We start from the raw sequence: 19,208 nt of genomic DNA, 5'->3' as shown, positions 1-19,208 counted from the left end.
TGGCTGAACTCACAAGGGAGACAGAGGGGTGAGGGTTTTGGGGAGGGTGCTCACCTGATGATGGCGGAGAGGCAGTCAATCAGAAGCTGTTTCTCCTGCTTGGAGACAGAGGCCCAGTTGTCAGGGGATTCTTCCTCACCAACCTCCGACGCCACCTTGGGGCACATCCTCTTTGGCAGCTCCCTGGGGGGCAGGCCATAGCATTATGAGTGGCCTGGGCAAGCCACCATGCTGGGGTCAGGGGCACGAGCAGTGATGGTGGCTGCCCGGTCATGAGGACATATGTGAGCTTGCAGCAGCCTCTAGTCTTAACCCAAAAATAGTGCTGCTGCGTTTTGGGAATTAAGTTCAACTCTCAGAGTCAGCACAGGACTTGGAGATGCTCCAAGGTGGAAAGGGAAGGGAGGAGGGGAGGCAGGGAGGCCTAGGTGTGTTCCCCCGGGGGCTCTGGCTCTCTGCCCCTCCTTGTAAGGGCCTGACAGTAATGGGGGCATCTTGGGCCCAGCAGGGCACCAGTAGTCCTGCTGATGGCTGCATGTGCTCCAAGCCCTCAGCAAGGGTTAGATCTGGGTAGCCCCTGTTCTGGTGTGTGTGGGGAAGGGGCGATGCAGAGAGCAGAGAAAGGAGACCCCTCCCTTCCTCCCTGAGAGTTCACCAGTGCAAGAAGTGGCGGGGGAAGTCGGAGAAGTAGCTGGCCAGGAAGTCATCGGTGGCATGGGCATGGGCAGTGAGGCCTAGGCAGAGCATGCCTGGTGAAGGCGGCTGGGGGCATGGCCAGCATGTCTCCTCCTTCACCATCTTGAGGTTCCAGCTGGTCGGCCGGTTGAGATCCTGCTGGTTCTTGATGGGGGGCAGTGTCTTTGGGAAAGAGGAGGCACGGATAATAGGAGCTGGGGACTGTACTCCCATCACTGATGGGTGCTTAGTCCCCCAACCAGGCCTTTGGTGACACCTCTGGCATTTCATCCCCACCCATCGCTACTTTCATCCCTCCCTTCCAGGAGGCTGGACTGGGGGTTGGAGGTATCTCTGGGGAGCAAGCAAGGATCCTTTCAAGACATCCCAAGAAGATGGGCCTGGGTTTGTCCTCACCTTGTACTTTCTCGCAGGCTCACAAGCTGTACAATATGCCCTTTTCTGTGGAAGCAAAGAGACCCTTGCTTAGGATGCAAGAGGCCTAGAGGGATTCCCCTAGTCCTACCCTTCCTGCCAACCCACAGAGGGCCTGAAGTCAGCGCCACCACCTGCTGCCCTCTTGGTCCTGCACAACTCCCAGCCACACCCTCTTCCAGAACATTCCCCAGGGAAGTGCGGCCTACAGACAATGAAAATCTGGCTACCTCGCTAAAGGGAAGGAAAGGAGATGCCACCAAACAGTGCAGGCTGCTCCAACATCACTTGTCCCTGGTGCCCAGGAACACTCTGGTTTAGTGGGATGAGGAAACAGCCTCCCATATTAAGCCTTAATTCAGAAATCCCTTCTCCCATAGCCCTCAAAACATGATTTGCCTTCAGAGCTGGGCCAGAGCCTCAGAGGGGAGCAGTGCCTCCCTGAGGGTTCAGTGTGGAAGACACAGGGGCGATCAAGGTGCAAGAGTGCCACCATGGGGAGGAGGAAGCAAGGTGGACATGTTGACTCATTTATCCCCAGTCCCCCTGCATAAATACTAATATTAGCCCATATTGAGTGAAGCCTTTCTGGGTACCAGGCACTGTTGTAGGTAATCTACAAGCATCGACTCATTTAATCCTCCCACCAATGCCACAAAGTGGATTATTTATTTGTGTTTTAAAAGTTATAAAACTTTTCTTTTTAACCTTTTCTGTTTGTTTGTTTTTGGCCACCCTGCACAAAGGATCTCACCGGTTGGGGGATCTCACTTCCCCAACCAGGGACTGAACCTGGCCCATGGCAGCGAAAGCCCAGAATCCTAACCACGCGTCCACCAGGGAATTCCCTTTTTAAACCTTCTTAACATGGAAAATTTCAAAGGTACACACAAATGGACTTTCCTGGTGGTCCAGTGACTAAGACTTCATGGTCTCAATGCAGAGGGCCCGGGTTCAATACCTGGTCTGGGAACTAGACCCCAAATGCCACAAGTAAATATCCCACGTGCCACAAGGGAGATCAAAGATCTCGTGTGCCAGAACTAAGACCAGGTGCAGCCCAATAAATAACTAAAAATACATATTATTAAAAAGTATACAGAAGTGCTGAGAATGCTACAAAGAGTTCTCCATTACCGCCAACCCAGCTTCAACAATTAGCAGTTCATGGCAGTCTTCTCATCTAGACTATCTTGAAGCCAATCTCAGATGTCATATGACTCCCATTATATAGTTGAGAGAACTAAAGAGGTTAAATAACTTGGCTAAGATCCATCAAAGCTGGAAAATTAAGCCAGACACTTGTTTCCAGAGCCTCCACCTGAAAACACTATGCCACCTTCCCTTCCACCAGAAGGCAAGCTCTGCCTGTTTCCCGCTGGATCCCCAGTGGCCAGCACCCAGTAGCCACTCATTAAATAGTCTACACGAAGCAGGGAATGGTCAACCAGCTTTCTGTATCCACAGTTTCTTGGGAGGGGCTATGCTTAGTCTAATAAAAGAAATCTAATCTTTTATGTCAAGCTGGTCAGCTTTTAGGACCACCTTGGATCACCACCTCTGTCCCCTCTGGCAGGGCTAACCAGAAGGCTCTGTGGTCTTCAGAGCCCACTCTGCCCTCCTCACCTTCACTTTCCTATCTGTGATGGTGAACTCCACTTCCTGCCGCAGTTTCTCGTCCTTCCACTCCTGCAGTTCCTTACGGTACTGCCTCAGGTGTTCCTGTTGGTACACCTGTGGCTCAGGAAAAGAAGAGAGAAGACCAGGTCTGGAGGGCCTTGGCCTGGGCCTGTGCTGTGGGCCCCTCACTTTTCCAGAGGTTGGCCCTTGGAAGAGAGGCCTTGGGGCGGATCTGGGGATCTCAGAGACCACTGCACCGCCCCCCCCCCACCCAAGATTGGGAGCTGTGTGCCATCCCAGCTTCTCTCTGAGAGTGGTCCTACCTTGCATACCAGGTCCATGCTATAGAAGCTGGCATGCACTGAGGCCTTCAGGGTCACCATGAATGGGATTGTCTCTTCGGGAGCCACCTTTCCTTTCATAGGACTCACAGACACCTATTTATATTTGGGGAAGGAGTCTCTCTGGAGCCTCATAGGGATGGAATGGGACAAGATGGGATAGCACAGGATGGGATGGGGTGGGATGAAGTGGGGTGGGATGAAGTGGGATGGGATGGAGTGGAGTGGGGTGTGAGGGGATGGAGTAGGGATGGGATGGAGTAGGATGGAGTGGAATGAGATGGAATGGGATGGAGGGGGATGGGATGGAGTGAGATGAAGTAGGATGGAATAGAGTGGAATGGGGTGGGATGGGATGGCATGGAATGGGGTGGGATGGGATAGAGTGGGGTGGAATGGGACGGAGTGGAGTGGGATGGGATGGAGTGGGGTGGGATGGAGTGAGATGAAGTGGGATGGAATAGAGTGGAATGGGGTGGGATGGGATGGCATGGAATGGGGTGGGATGGGATAGAGTGGGGTGGAATGGGACGGAGTGGAGTGGGATGGGATGGAATGGGATAAGTCTAAAGGCCCTCTGAAGGTTCTGGTTCCCTGCAAACACAGGGAACTCTCACCTCCCCAAAGTCTAGAGGCTTCAGCTGCCAGGCAAAGATAATTGTCTCGTTCTTGGAGATGTTGTTAAGGAATAGCAGACGGCTGCACTTGCTCTGCACAGGAATGTTTCCCAGGGAGATATGTGACTGGGACAGGAAGACATTCTGTTGGTGGAGACAACACAACAGCAACTTTGGGAGGTGAAGAAGTACTAAGCCTAGCCATCAGTACCAGTCACAAGTGCTTCCAACAGGCCAGGTACCCTTGTAGGCAAGTGACATGCATTTAATTCTCACAGTGGCCCAAGGATATAGGCACCACTATTGTCCCCACTTTACAGATGTTCAGAGAGTATAAATAATTTTCCAAAGGTCTCTAGGATAAACCCAGACAGTATTACTCTAAAGCCTATGGTTTTGACCATTAAAAATAGGCTTGAAAGGGCTGAGAAATCAGAATTTGCTTAGAAAAAGCAGAAGCAAGGCCAATATAATTTGAGCCTCTGAAGGGTAGTTGTGAACTAATAGGTAGTCAGCTGTTGGCATCTTCACCAGGCACAGAGCAGGAGTTGTGTGGTAGGGGTTTCTGGAAAGACAGGCCATGGAAGGGGCATTTTCTTGGTCTAGACCCTGAGTGCCTCCAGAGCTGAGACTCTGTCTGGCACTTTTCTGTGTCCCCCAAACTGTGTCCTCCATGGTATTCATCCTTCAGTAAGAGTCCAAATAGGGGAGAAGGGGAAGAGTAGACAGGCAGATGTATTGGTGGATAGTAACTGGATGAGTGCATGGATGGTTGGATGGATGGATGGGTGGATAGATACGGGGATGAGTAAATGGGCATGTGGGTCAGTGGGGAAATACATGGATGGTGGATGGATGAATGTGGCAGGCCTCGAAACAGTGAGAGAAGTGTGTGAACTAAAGGTAGTGTTACTGACCCTAGGTATGTTTCAGCAAAATCCATCTAGATCCAAGGGAGAGGCTGTTCTGTATGAAGATAATATCTCAGAGCCCTAGAATAGCTCCTTTCTACCCCTTCCAGTGCCCCCCCCCAAATGCCCGGCGGCGAGGGTGGATGGGGGCCCCCCGCAGCAGGTGGAGAGCCTTGAGCAGGAACACCTGTGGGCGCTAGGTGGCAGGGTAAGCCTCTCATGGAGCTGGTGCTGCATCCTAAACATGGAGGAGGATCGGTTCCAGACTTCACCTCCGTCTCCCTCTCCTTTTTCAAGTCTGTGTCATTTCCTTCTGCCTCCTCGTCCCACCGCGCCAGCCACCCTGGGCCCTCAGGCTCCTCCTAGGCCTCAGGCCTTCCCAGCTCCCTTTGCCTTACCTGCCCAGGAACCATCAGCCTTGAGTGGATGGCGCTGTTGTCCCACAAGGAGAGGCTGTGGGACGGGGCCGTGTCCCCCAGGACGTGGGGGTCGTAGCCCACTCCCTGGAAGCGGATGACGGCCGAGTTCCATCCCAGGATGCGTATGGGCACATCGACCTGGGAGGTTAGGAAGGTGGCTGCAGGCCCTGGTCAGAGCAAGGCCTGCTGGGGGGCGGCCACCTCCAAACCCCCACCCTGTGTGAGCTGGGGCTTCTGCTCACCGTGTAGGTCTTGGCCTCAATAGGCGAGAAGATCCAGAAGACCTGGGCAGTTGTGCCTGGCTGGATCTCCCCTTTGGGGTTGAGGCAGGAGAAGATGGGGTGATCAAAGTTTTTTTCCTGAACCTGTGACAGGATGTTGGTCTGGATCTCATATGTTACGGGCACCGAGCCACCGTTATACAACTCATAAATCTGCAGGGGGAGGAATAGAGGAATCTTCACACCTGCTCAAGGCCACCACGCAGGGAGCCTGGGATTCTGTGTTCACTGTGGCAGGGTGGGTTGATCTCCATGACGTCACCCTTACAGTCCCAGAGTTCCCCTAAAAACTTCTGATTTCCCTTCTGGCTGGATCACCCGTAAAGTATACAACTGTATTTTTAGCCTGTAACATTTTAGTATAATATGTAATCTTTATATTATTTGCTCTCAACTTACCTAAGTCAAGTGTAAGGGGACCCTAATGCTTGTGTCCATAGTGTTGGAATTTAGGGAAATGTCCATGCACTGATCATCTGGACCCTTCATGGTTTTCTAGGCTCTCATTCTAATTACCTAGGAGGCTGCCACTTTCCACCTCTGCCATTAGAGGCAGTTATGCTTAAAGACAGAAAAGGGAGCAGAAGGAAGGTATGAGGTCCCCCAAGACTAACCCTGAAGTTGGGGAGTCACAGAACGTCCTGCCTGAAACCAGAGGTCTTCTGGTCCAAGGCTCCATGTTAGAGATAAGAGAAAGAAGACAGTGAGAATAAAGAGCTTATCTGGATTTAGGTTCAGCCCCCTCATCTTTCTCAGCACCCACTCCTGAATGTACATTTTTTCCTGTAGCTTGGACCGCTGTCTGAGCTTCAGACCCGGTATCCAACTTCTATTTGATGACTCCTCCTTGTTGTTTCATAGGCATCTTACATTTGGCCAAGACCAAATTCTTTACAACCTATTCCTCCCCCTCATGTATCTCACTTCAGCAAATGGCACCTACATATTCCCAGTAGTTCAAAGTAGGAATCCAATACATTTTCCCCCATCCCCTTCTCTTACTTTCCAGATCTAATCCCCAGCAAGTCCCAGTGATTCTGTCTTCAAAATGTAGATTAAATCTGTTCATTCCCTCTGTTTCTGCTGCCTTCTTGCAGGTCCCAGCCATCATCTGTCATCATCTTATGAATGAAAGGAGTTGTGGAGTTTGGTTGGAGGTACAAGTTGGTCTTCTCCTTTGCCCATTTTCCACTGTCTGTGTTCAGGGTCACAGGAGAGTGGTCTGGTCTCTCTGGAAAGCTCTCCAGGAAGCATATGAGTCTTTGCTTGTCTTTTTGAGGGCCTGGGCTTCTGGGTGAGGCTTCTGGGAAGCCAGTGGGTAGAGGGGTTGTGTAAGGAAGTGAGCAGAGCCTGGGGCCATGAGACCCTCTCTCAGGTCTAGGAAGCCCTTTGATTTTGCTCCAGGCTGAGTGGCTGGAGGTCCCTGCCCAGAAACACAAGGGCATCTGAATGATTAGAAATTTCAGAGCTGTGAAATGTTTGGAAAAATTCTACATCTCCCTCTGGGAGATTGCCAGCATACATTTTCAGAACGAAGGAACCTGGTTCCCTCCAATTAATAAAGACAATTCTGTAGCTCCATGAGGATTAACTTTCTAGCATTTCAGCCTCTGGAAAGATGCCCTTTTTGGAGCAGTGATTTTCAAGATGTGACCGACAACCATTAGTAAGCAGGTGTACTGAAACCAGTTTATCAGGTCATGTCTGGCATTTAAAAAGTGGAACAGAATAAAAAAGAAAACATCAGAGCACTCAGCATGTAGTGGTGTACATATTGATTTGTGATACTTTTGTTTCAGTTGGATGTGTATGTATGAACTGCGTTTTCCAAAATATACTACAGTTCATGGTCAAGTTTGAAAAACCCTGTGTTAGAGGAAGGAACCCCCCTGCTTTTACATGAGAATAGGGCCTGGCAAAGGGCTTAGCACCAGTGCCTAGAAGCTGAAACCTCTCGCCTTGGGTCTCTCCCAGTTGCCCAATCTGGAGGTTCAACCTGTAACCCCACCTCTTTGAGCGAGGACAGGGGCCTTGTCATCCTGTCATGGGCTGATGCACACACACAGAGAACAACACTTAAGCATCCTGGTGACCAGGACAACGTAGACCACTGACCTGCCTTGGGGGCAATGTGTCGCCGATGGGGACAGGGATGAACTGATGGCTGGTGGAGGTGAAGTGCACATACTTCTGCTCCAGCTTCACCGTCACACCTATGAAATTGAGCTGGAAATAGAAAGCCCATGAGTAGCATCCTTCCCTGGGAGGAACTGAAGTACCCAGTGGAGAGATGGGGACCCCAGTTCCCCGGGGAATGGTGCTCCCTGTGTTGCTCTCTAGGCTTTCCAGGACAGGACAAGGGCAGGACCTCACCAGGATCTCCCGGCCATGGGACACCTTGAAGAGCACCGGGAGGCGATCAGTGCCAATGAACAGATGGCTGGAAGGGAGGAGACAGTCCAGGATGACTTACTGAACCTTGGCGTGGGTGGAAGAACAAAGGGGCATAGCACACTTGTGGCTTTGGGCTGGCTACGTGGAAATCCCTGAGCTGGGATGGGGCAAGAGGAAAATTAAACCTCCCTTGCAGGTGGGAAGGCAACACCTTCTCAGGGTGGTGGCCACTCAGGGTACCCTGGAGTCACACAGTGTAAGGCCAGGCTCCTCCAAGAGTTGGGGGAATGGAGGTATTCAGGACTGGAAGGGCGGGGTGAGCGGAGGGGGCAGCACCTGTATTTGAGCTCTACCATCTGCTCTTGCCCGGGACTCAGGCTCCCAGCCTTGGGGCTGATGGAGAAGATGCAATTGTCTTGCACGCGCATCTGGTGCAGCTCTGTGCAGTCAAACTCGGCCCGCTCTGCCCAAAGCTCCAGGTCGATCTGCTGGTCACTCGGGAAGAGGAAGGCCCTGGGGGAGGGGTGCAAAGCAGAAGGGTGGAGGAGCCTCTCAGTCAGACCAGAGGCAGGAGCTCTGAGCCCCAGGTGGGATGCATGGAGGCCTCCTCTATTACCTCCCCCTCTTCTCCCCGACTAGGCAAGTTGTCCCTTGCAAGGCTGAGCAAACACTGAGGTTGTGGATTCTCATTTCATAATGGCCCCCAAACCTAGGAACAGAAGCAGTGACTAAATGCAGAATGGAAATTGGGGCTCCCATTGTGGGTACCAGGGGTCAAGGGGCTGCTTGTGTATGTGGCCACTCTGAGCCTGGCAGTGACCCTGGAGGGGTCTGTGTGACAAAGCACTTAGGAAGGGCCATTTGAGGCACCTAGGAATGTGAGCAGCACCAACTAGGGGGTCCCAAGAAGACTGGCACTTTTGAGTCCAAAGCAAGGCTGGGCATAGAATCAGTGCCCCTGTGATGCCGGGTGCTCCAGTAAAGCAGATATTGCATTCTAAAAGGTGCCCAAATAAGTGATAAAGGGGTCCCAAGATCACAATCTGAAAAGAAGGCTCCATCCACTCTCAGAGGGATGAACTGGCCTCAAACTGGGCAGAGTATATGAACAGGGAATAGCCAGAAGTGGGGAAAAATGGGCATCGCACCTGAAAAGACTCAAGGAGAGTCTTGGGAAAATGCATATCAAAATTCCCTCAAATCAATCTTAAGTATTTTCACATCTGAATCGTGAAAAATGGTTACATTTGATGCTGGTAAGTTTAGGAAGGACAGACATCCTCAAACACAGGGAGAGAAGGAATTGCTCCCATCTTTTGTTGCAGGAATTTTGATAGCATCTTTTAGAATAGAAAGTGCATAGAATAGAAAATGCTCTTTGATTCAGAAATTCTATCTGGGGGAATTAACTTGCAGGGATAAAAATGTAAGCACGCATGCAGGCAGGCACACACACACACACACACACACACACACAAGGATGTTTATTACAACTTTGTTAGTGATGGTAAAAAAACATTAAAAAGCACTGGGAACAACTAGCGTCATCTGAAAGGAGTGGTTTAAAAACGTAAAGGCTTCCCCGACAGTCCAGTGGCTAAGACTCCACACTTGCAGTGCAAGGGACATGAGTTCAATCCTGGGTTGAGGAGCTAAGATCCCACATGCCATATGGCGTGGTCAAACAGTTAAAAAAAATTTTAATACCAAGAATTAAAAAATTAACAAAACAAAATAGACATAAGGTCCTTTCATATTACGGGATATTATGCAACTATTAAAATGAATGAGTTACATCTCTATATACTGACCTTTATTGATCTAAAAATGAATATTTCTGACATAAGGGTGGGTGACAATATTATTGTTATAATGCTGAATAGAGTAATACATGTAACATCATGCCATTATCGTAATAAAACATGGAAGAGTAACTGTGTCCGTGTGTCGGTGCCTTGTACCAGTGCTGAGAGTGGAAGCACATGCCAAGCCCACCAGGGCCGACTGGAGAGGGAGCTGCGGGGGGTGGTTCTTACTTTTCTTCCATCACCCTTGGGTCGTTGGACTTGTTACCGTTACCTGTTACTTGCTTCTGTCGTTTTATCTGCAGGATATTGATCCACAGCAAAACTGGAGACCTTGCTACTTTGTCCGCAGTTTCCCTCTTGGCTCTCACCCCAACTCCGTCCAAATAATCCCTGCCAGTCCTCTGGTGTGGGGCCCCAGCTTGGGACTGTGGAAACCTGCCAGCCTGTCCCCCTGCCTCGAACCGCTCATCCTCCTCAGAAGGAGAAGAATTACACGCCCAGCGGAGGACTCCAAGGCCCTGCCCACGTCCCTATCAACGTTACAGTCACACTGTGCCGTTTCCTCTTACCCGTGTCTGCACCAGGCCCTCTGTCTAAAAGGCTCTCTGAAGGCTCTCTGCCTCTGCTCCCTGGCCTACAGGTCTCACTTTCTCCAGGAAGCGTTTCTGAGGTGTGCATACCCTTCCACCACTTCTAAATCCAAGGGAAGGAGCTCTCGACGCTGCACAAGGGTCTTTCACAGCATGTCACTCACCACGCACCACAAGGCCGGTCTGCCCACCGGGAGGGCAGGGCCTAGGCAAGTCCGCTTTTCTCTTCTGAGCTCTGGGCCTGGGGCCTGCACCTAGGAAGCCCCAGTCCGCGTTTGGCCAGTGGCTTAGTGAATGAATGAGGGAACAGATGACGTTAACCTGTGCACCTGACGCCTGAGAGGGATCACCCTTTAAATGCACGGCCCAACATCTCCCCAGGCCAAGCTCAGAGGCAGCAGAGGAGGCTTGGTGGGGGCGCGGCAGCAGCATGGCTCCCAGCTCCCCCCTCCCCGATGCTCCCCCCAAACCCACTTGGGGTTCTCTGTCCTGCCTGCTGCTGCCTCCAGGCCAAGCCCACACTCCCCATTTCTTACTGATCTTGGCAGGAATAAAACCTTCGGTCTGTTCCTTATGAGTTTAGCAGAGACTCGGCTAGAATTTTTAAAAATAGCCTTCTAAGAAACTGAAAGGAAACACAACACCACAAAAAGCCGAGGAGAGTCAAGTGTTCTTAGGAAGGTTCCCTGTGTTTGAAATCTAGGAAGAAGCACGGACTGCCTTCCTGAACCTCAGACGATCTCCCAATGGACGGGCCCGGCTCAGTGGGCACTCTGCCTGGCTTTCCTCCTGCCCGATTTCCAGCCACCTGGACCCTCTCCACTGAGAGTGAGAGCTGGCGTGCTTCTGCACAAACACACATGCACACACAGTCCACCAAAATACACTGCTCCACACCAGGACACCGGCCAACGCCGCTTCTCCCGCCCCCACTCCTGAGCCCGGCAGGGCCTTGGCTCCTGGCCATTCAAACAGCTCAGTGAATGGCTGACGCAGCGCTCCAGGCAGGCCCCAGGCCTTCCCCACCAGGCCACAGCCTGCCAAGCTTCCCAGTCACTCAGGGCCAGGAGCCCTTAGTTACTCACAGTCCCAGCCCTTCTCAGACAGAAGATGTTTAATGAACCAGCTCCCCCTCCTCCAACACAGGGAGGGACAGGAAAACCCAGAGAGTAAGGGGTGGCCACTGCACGGGGGACAATACAGCCACCCCGTCTCAGCCACATGCACCCCAAGGCTCTTGAGATCACAGATGCCTATGTCCACTCTCATCCACCCACTGCCACGCCCAGGCTGGGCCCCTGGCTCTCTTCCCACTGCCCCGCCCCCAAGCCTGACCCAGATGGGGACACTTCTTTCTCACCTCTGTCTAGCCAAGCAAAGTTGGAAGTCATCAAAAGGAAGTTTCCTGGGAAATGAAGGTGCGTGGCAGAGGCAGGGAGGAAAGAAAGAAACGGCGCTGGCACGGAGACAGGATGCTAACTGGGCACCAGTTCGGGGCCCCCGTGGGAGTTAAGCCAAGCACAGGAGGGGCCCAGCGTGGCAGACTCAGGTCCCCAGGCCTGGGCCCCGTGTGACCGGGAAGCGCAGCGGCTCCGTGTCCAGCCCTGACTCTTCCTACAGCCCCACGTGGCTTTGCTCAGCTCAGTCATTTCCCTGATACTGGCGCTGCGGCAGCAGAGCCTACCAGAGACCCTCAACTCGCCCCATGCAGGCCCAGCCCCCGCTGGCATGGGGCTCTATCGGGGCTGCCCCAGCATCTAGCTCAGTGCCCAGGGCACCCTGTAGCTTCTTGCTGACTAACCTGTGTAGGTGGGGGCTCTGGACCCGGACAGATCTGGGTGGGAACTGGCTCTGCCTCTAATGGCTGAGAGCTCTTGCCTGAGTCCTTAGCCTCCCATCTGTGAGACTGTCAGCGGAGGAGGACTTTTTCACAGGGTTGGTGTGAAGCTTGGAGAAGAGGGTCCTAGTGGCCAGCTGTGGCACATGCGTGGTGGCTACTTCCCACTCGCTAAGCTATGACGTTGCCCCTGCCAGTCTCAGCAGTTAAGAATCTGCCTGCCAATGCAGAAGATGGGGGTTCAGTCCCTGGGTGGGGAAGATGTCCTGGAGAAGGAAATGGCAACTCACTCTAGAATGCTGGTCTGGGAAATCCCATGGACAGAGGAACCTGGCGGGCTATAGGCCACGGGATCGCAAAGCAGTAGGACACGACTTAGTGACTAAACAACTACCAGTCTCCATCAGGGTGAGTCTACCACTTCTGAGCCTATGGACGTGACTCAGCCAGATCTGATGTCCCGTTGGGTGACCCTAGTCCTACCTTGGCGTCTACATCCAATCAATGTGCGGGGTCAGGGGCACACTTCATGGACACCAGGTGGCCAGGGCTACAACTAACCAGAGAACACCTCCAGCCCCTGTCCCCCAGTACCCCACTCCATACCAGTCCAGGGGCACCATGCCGCTGTTCTTCAGGGCCAGGAGCACCACGGAGGGCGGGGCATCTATCGGTGCCACCCCAAAATTGAAATTGAGCTTCAGAGTGGTGAAGACAGGGGGGATCTGGCTGGTACTGTGTGGAGCAGAGAAATGGTCTGCGACAGGGTTGGGGACAGGCTGGAGTCCTTCCAGGGGTGGCTGGCTTGGCACCCATCTCCCCACAGTGGGGAACTGGAGAATCTGGGACTCAGGCACAGGGGTGGGTCAGCATTTGAGACCTCAAGTGAATCTCAGCCTTCTCCAGGCCCCACCAGAGATGGGCAGACATTGGTGGTGGGCGGGAGATAGGGAGCCCCTTCTTGGACAGGGCCTGGTGCTGGGGGCACGAGTGGAATATTGCTCCAAGAACATTCCCAGACGGGCTCTGCCTCTCCCCCAGGCCCACCTCACCTGTGCCGGGTGGGCACCTTGTAGGTGAGTTCCCAGGGGGTGGGGTCACGCTCCAAGTAACTGTTGAGCAGGTCCAGGGAGAAGAGGTGCCACAGGTGCTTCCGGGTGATGCCCTCGGCGCTGCCCATGGAGCAGATATCCAGGATGGAGAGGAGGGGGTACACGGCCGTCAGGGACACGTGACATAGCTCCTGCTTCTCCCCAGCCTTGTCATCTGTGGGGGTATGGGAGAGAGGGGTGGGCTCACCTGCCAGCTCCCCTGGGGAGCGGAGTACACACTGTGGGTGCAGGGGTCCCGGGCAACCTGCCCCGGGACCCTAGTCAGGAGCAGACTCCACGGACACTTCCAACAACAGCCAAACCTTATCTGATACTTTCTATGTGAACCAAGCACTGTCCTAAGTGCTTGGCAAACACCACTGTATTTAATGTGCGTTATTCATTTTCAAACTCACTAATGGCTTTATTGAGATATAATCTATATACCATAAAATTAACCATTTAAAAATATTTTGGGGGGGGACTTCCCTGGCGATCCAGTGGTTAAGGCTCTGTGCTTCCACTGCAGGGGGCGCCGGTTCGATTCCTGGTCAGGGAAATAGGAACTTACATGCCATGCAGTGCAGCCAAAAAAATTAGAAAGAATTTTTTGGTTGCATCATGTAGCATGTGGGATCTTAGTTCCCCGACAGGGATCAAACTGGGTGCCCCCTGCAGTGGAAGTGCAAAGCTTTAACCACTGGACCGCCAGGGAAGTCCCCCAAATTAACCCTTTCAACACACACAATGCAATGATTTTTTTCGTATATTCACAGAGTTGCACAATCGTCATCACTGACTGTAGAACATTTTCAGGCCTCCCCAAACAAACCCAGTACTAAGTAGCTGTCACTCTCCATTCACCCCTCTCCCCCCCCCTGCCAACCACTAATCTACTTTCTGTCTCTAGACTTTCCTATTTTGGGTATTTCACATAAACAGAATCATACAATGTGTGGCTTTTAGTGACTGGCTTCTTTCACTTGGCATAATGTTTTCGAAGTTTGCCCATGTGGTAACATGTATCTGTACTTTTTTTTTTTTGGCCTGTGCATCATTATTATCCCCATTTTACTGATGTGGAAACTGAGGCATAGGGAAGTTAAACAACTTTGCTGAGGTTACATGGCTAATAAGTGCTGGGGCCAGGATCCAATTCCAGGGAGCCCACACTCTCAGCCACTCACTCTCCTGTGCTCCCCTGACTGTGCTGTCCTGGACTCCCACCAGGTGGCCCCGGGGCAGGCTGGCAACAACCTGGTTTTATGAGGGAGGAAGCTGAGACCCAAGGCAGCTGAGGAGTTACCTGAGATCCCTCAGTAGGTAAACACAGTGCCCAACTCTTCACACCGAGTCCTCCACAGCTCAGGCACGCATATGTGGACACCCACACTGACAGATGTGGTTGGTATGAGGCATGCACACCAGACACCCAAAAGCACATCCTAGCACGTTCATATCCATCCTGCCAGCTCTGTCTGGACTCTTGGCATCCTCCCACCCCAGGTCCTGCTCACACAGCCCTCTGCCTTTCCTCCCTGGCCCTGACAACTCTGCCAGATGGCCCAGGTACCTCTGTGGGAGACGAGAGCGTAACTGATGGTCCAGGAGTACTGGGACCGGTGTTTGGGACAGGCAGTCAGGCAGATGGTGTCCTGGGACCGGGGTGGCATGCTCCCCTCTGTGCGGTCCAGCTGCAGAGCTGCTCAGGGGTGGCCGGGTGGGGTCAGGGGCGGCCGGGTGGGGTCAGAGGCAGAGGGCCCCAGCGCAGCCCAGAGGGGCCCGGCCTTTCCTCTCACCAGTCCCCGCCACTCTTCCCAGGGCCAGCAGAGCTCTGATTAGAGAGCAGGCTCTGAGCCAGGAAATGGGGAACAGAGAGCTTCCTCCAGGCCAAGACAGTGGGGACCAGTCTTGGGGTCACTGGCACCTGCTAAGCACTTTGCTCCACCCAGCTGCCCTGGGAGGTAGGCACCACCAGTAGCCCCATTTTACAGATGAGGGAACTGAGGCTCAGAGAGGACAATCACCCTCCAACCCCACACATCTAGCAAGTGGAAGCACCAAGTTTCAAGCCCTGTCCCCAGACCATGGTCCGGTTAACCAGTGTGAACCCATGCCCCTCACTCCCGCCCAGGCCTAAGTACCGAGGGGCCCGTTCCCGACAGCCTCGGGGTGGCTCTGCTGCAGGAAGAGGCGGTAGTGGAGGGTGCAGTTGCCGTCGTTCAGGAGCACCAGCATCCTGGTCTGCCTGCCATTCACCAGCATGTTCCCAAAGTCCAGCTCCTTCTCCTGTGCCTGAGGGCCAGAGTCTGCCATCCCGGGGTGGGGGACCCCCCAGGCCCCCCCCACTGTTGCCCCCCACTCCAGCCTCAGAGGGTCCCCAAAGAGCGGATCCAGCGGGGAGAGCCAGGAGGCCAGAAGACTGCCTTCGTGGGGTCAGGCACTCTGGGGCCTTCCCTCCCACCTGGGCCCTGCCCCTCCTCCCCTTCCCCTCCCCGCACCCACCGGGCTCCTCCCACTCACGGACAGGCTGCTGGTGATGCCCGTGCCCGCCAGCCGGAGCATGTAGTGGGTGGTGGTGGAGGGCTTGGTGTTTGGGGGCAGGCCGGCTTCCCAGACCCACATCCCCACTCGGAACAGGTACTTGGTCTCCTCCAGAGGGCTGAAGGTCCAGGTCAGCGTCTGGGGTCACAGACATTATCCCTATGGGGGGGTCTCTGGGAACCCCCGCCCAGCTCTTGGATGTCTGAGGTCCCACTGCAGAACATCAAGCTACGGAAAACCTTTCCGAGTGTTTCCCTGAGCCAGGCACTTACACACACTGTGTACTCTGTCATCTCCCTCGGGCCTTCAATCACTTATCCCCAGAGGTAAGTGGTATTATTTTAGTGTCTCATTGTCTGATGAGAAACTGGAGATGCAGAGAAGCAGGGTAACTCTCCCAAGGTCACACAGCTGACGAGGGCACGTGGTGGGAGCTGGGGATGTGAACTCTTGAGGCTGGACTCCAGAGTCTGTGTGGTCTCTTGCCTTACAGAGTACTACCTCTGGGCTCTAACAGACAGCGTGTGTTGGTGGTTCTCAGCTCAAGCTTGGCCTCCTTGACTAGGAGACCCTAAACCAGGGCTGGGGCTCTGCTGGTTTGGGTCTCACCTGTGCCCCCGCACAAGGACCTACCGCTTTGACCTCCAGAAGCTCCCTTCCTCACTCCTTAATGACAGCCACCCATTAGCCCCAAATCTAGGTGCTCCGCACCACCTCCCAGCTTTGGGGGACCGAGGATGGAGGATAGACTTGCCCCTGGGCACTGACATCAGAAACCCGGGTTTAAGTCCCAGCTCTGCACCTCTTAATTCACAGTCTTAGTAAATGGTTTCCTCCCAACCCAAGTCTCAATTCTTTGTAAAATGGGGGTGAAGATGATGGTAACAGTCATATCTACGCATAAGGCTGGAAGAAATGACTGTGGTTTGGATGGAGGGGTGAGCCTGGCCCCAGAGAGACATGAGTAAGAGATGATGGTAAAGGTGAGGATGATGGGTATCCTTCCCTCCTGCTCTTGGCAAGGCACTCACAAGGCTCTCGTTGGGCTGGATAATCCCTCTGGCGGGCTGGACAGACAGCATCTTTCGGTGCTGCTGGGAGACCCTCCACTCAAATTCCAGGGGCAGACGGGAGGGGTTTCGGAAGGTGAAGAGGCTGGTGGAGGAGCAGCCCACCCAGGTGGGCTTGAAAAAGACGCTTTTATGGGTGTCCAGCTTCAGCTGCAGCGGCTCCTCACGGCTCTGCATGGTCACCTCCTGGGGCCAGTGAAGGGAGGACAGTGCCCTGACATCGCCCTGTGGCCCTGGCTCCCCCAAAGATCAGGGGTGGGCAGCTTTTCTCCCTCGGAGAGAGCAGCAAAAGGTGCCCCACCCTGGGCCCTGGGTACGGGCAGGTTCCGTCAAAGGCAGAGTACGCACGTAGTGACTGAACAGGAGATGGTTCTTGAAAAGAAGTCAGGCACCGAAAAAGGATGTACAGGCCATTTCATTGGCCAGACGTGAGTCTAAAAACCTCGGACCCTTTCCCTGGCCCAGCCCCAAACACCCTTCTACCATCTGTAGTCATGAGTCTTGGGTTGCCCTTATTCCTTCCTTGGGGATCTTTGCACCCCTTTTTCTTGCTCCGGATCCTATAAGTGGACAGGCAGCTTCCTGGGGAGAGCCGTTCCCAGACATGACCCAGGGATCCTCTCCCTGCTGTGTCACTGCCTGGATGGGGAGCAGCCCCTGAGCTATTTTAGGGGAGCTTTAAAGGCCAGTCCAAGAATGTGGCTTTGAAAAGGGAAGCCCCAGACTCTGGCCCCCTCCGAAGGATCCAGTCCCTACTCCCACCGCCTACCTTGAGGTACTGGGGGCAGGAATTGAACTGCAGGTAGAAAACGTGCTGCTTCCAGGAGTTGCCCTTAGGGTAGGTGTAGGTGAGGAGGATCTTGTGGGCCCCAGGGCCCAGGAGGCCCGAGCGGGGCCGCAGGGAGATGTCCAAGCTGCTTTTGGGGGCGAGGCTGTAGGTGAGCAGCATGGAGCCTTTGTTGATGAGGAGCAGGCTGCGGTAGGAGGGTTCGCTGGGGGACACTGCAGGAAAGAGCTGGGGTGTGAGAGAGGAGGGGTCCAGGCTCAGATCTGCACGCCCTCCCCAGTCCCACCCCACACGCACACTCCAGGTGGTCTGTGTGGGCATGGGTGAAGCCATCTCCCAGGAGGCCCAAGATGCCCTCGCACAACCCGGTCAGTGCCCTGGGGCAGGGAATGGAGGGACACAGCTCGGCCCCCCCCCCCCAAAATGCTTCTAATCTTCACAGACATCCAGACAAGGAGATGGAGCAGCCGTAGGGACTGGCTCCAGGAAATTCAGGACCCCAGGACCCCACCACCACAAGTTTTTTTCATCTTGTTGTTCAGTTGCTCAGCTGTGTCCAACTCTTTGGGACCCCATAGACTGTAGCCCTCCAGGCTCTTCTGTCCAGGGGATTTCCGGGCAAGAATACTGGAGTGGGTTGCCATTTCCTCTTCCAGGGGATCTTCCTGACCCAGGGATCGAACCCATATCTTCTGTGTCTCCTGCATTGGCAGGCGGATTCTTTACTGCCTGAGCCACTGGGGCTCTTAAAGTGCCCACAAATCATCTTTTGGAGATCCCCGTTTCAGAGAAGCAGGTGCAGAAGCTCTGGGGTAAGCAGCCCCTTCTAGGTAATTCTCAGGCAGGCGGCCTTGGTGGGGGGAAGGGGGGAGCCCCACTCTGGGAAAGGGAAAGCCCCAGCAGTCCCAAACATCCCTCAGGCATCTAGGGTGTGGCCAGCACGAGGCAAAGAGCTGGGTTGGCTACCAAATGCACAGCTGAAATTGCTGGCCCGGGTGCCCCCTTCAGCTGGGACAAAGAACATAGGTGCATGAGGTGGGGGAGAGGGGTACGTGGGCAACATGGGTGCAGAATTCTGCTAGATTTCAGTAAAGGCCACAACTGCTGTAAGGAACTGGCCAAGGGAAAGGGGCGGGGGCCGGGGGGGGGGGTGGTCAGTGAGGAGACCCCAGGGAAGTCAGGAGGGCTGTGGGAAGGGGTGCCCTTGAGCAGCACTGTAACAGTTAGGGGGCAAGATCACCCCCAAACACACAGTGCAAAAGTAACGTCTTTCCAGCAAGTGCGAGACAGGAGAGTGGAGCAGCTGGATGAAAAGACTGATGGTGGCAATAGAAGCTGGGAAGAGGCATCGAAGGGGGAACCAGAACTGGCACTTGGCCATCTGGCTCCAGAGTCTGTGTTTCTCAACTTTATGTCATCCTGGGGCTCAGGTCAGACAGAGCCTCCAAGACAGGAGAGGCCTGGGAATGATGACTCCCTCAGGACAGGGTTAAGCTAAAGGGCCAGCCTTGAGACACTTGCTGGGCTGGATGATCCCTGAGGGCAGGGGCTCATGGCCTGGGAGGTCCTATTCCCAGCCAGCACTCAGTTAACATGCAATCAGAGGAGCTGGACACTTTAAAGCTGAGCGTGAGAGGGCCAGGGAACTATTTCAGATGGAGCAGGCCAGTGGTTCAAGCCCCAGACTCTTCCCAGTCCCACTGTAGTGGTCCAGGAGACAGTCCTTCAAGATGGGTGCAGAGCCCCAGGGGCTGGTGGTGGGGAGGTTGGGACGGCCAGGGAGAGCAC

General features: G+C 54.0%; 1 protein-coding gene across 1 annotated transcript in view; it reads right to left on the bottom strand.

Moving 5' to 3' along the window:
• CFAP65 (cilia and flagella associated protein 65) overlaps nt 1-19,208 on the bottom strand; it is a 43,483-nt gene that overhangs the window by 9,374 nt on the left and 14,901 nt on the right. The window contains exons 12-29 of the mRNA XM_061147975.1: nt 17,403-17,648; nt 16,595-16,819; nt 15,543-15,701; nt 15,164-15,314; nt 14,593-14,721; nt 12,981-13,194; nt 12,535-12,663; nt 8,030-8,206; nt 7,673-7,739; nt 7,415-7,525; nt 5,261-5,452; nt 4,998-5,156; nt 3,689-3,832; nt 3,054-3,167; nt 2,737-2,844; nt 1,093-1,137; nt 656-858; nt 55-183 (exon numbers count right to left, since the gene is read on the bottom strand). Of these exons, the coding sequence (XP_061003958.1) occupies nt 55-183; nt 656-858; nt 1,093-1,137; nt 2,737-2,844; nt 3,054-3,167; nt 3,689-3,832; nt 4,998-5,156; nt 5,261-5,452; nt 7,415-7,525; nt 7,673-7,739; nt 8,030-8,206; nt 12,535-12,663; nt 12,981-13,194; nt 14,593-14,721; nt 15,164-15,314; nt 15,543-15,701; nt 16,595-16,819; nt 17,403-17,648 (2,702 nt within the window). The remainder of the gene's footprint in view (nt 1-54; nt 184-655; nt 859-1,092; nt 1,138-2,736; nt 2,845-3,053; nt 3,168-3,688; nt 3,833-4,997; nt 5,157-5,260; nt 5,453-7,414; nt 7,526-7,672; nt 7,740-8,029; nt 8,207-12,534; nt 12,664-12,980; nt 13,195-14,592; nt 14,722-15,163; nt 15,315-15,542; nt 15,702-16,594; nt 16,820-17,402; nt 17,649-19,208) is intronic.

The sequence above is a fragment of the Dama dama genome, chromosome 8 (genome assembly GCF_033118175.1).
Source record: "Dama dama isolate Ldn47 chromosome 8, ASM3311817v1, whole genome shotgun sequence".
In the NCBI taxonomy this organism is placed as follows: Eukaryota; Metazoa; Chordata; class Mammalia; order Artiodactyla; family Cervidae; genus Dama; species Dama dama.
The sequence above is the reverse complement of the archived record's forward strand: the minus strand, read 5'-3'. Positions and strand labels throughout refer to the sequence as shown.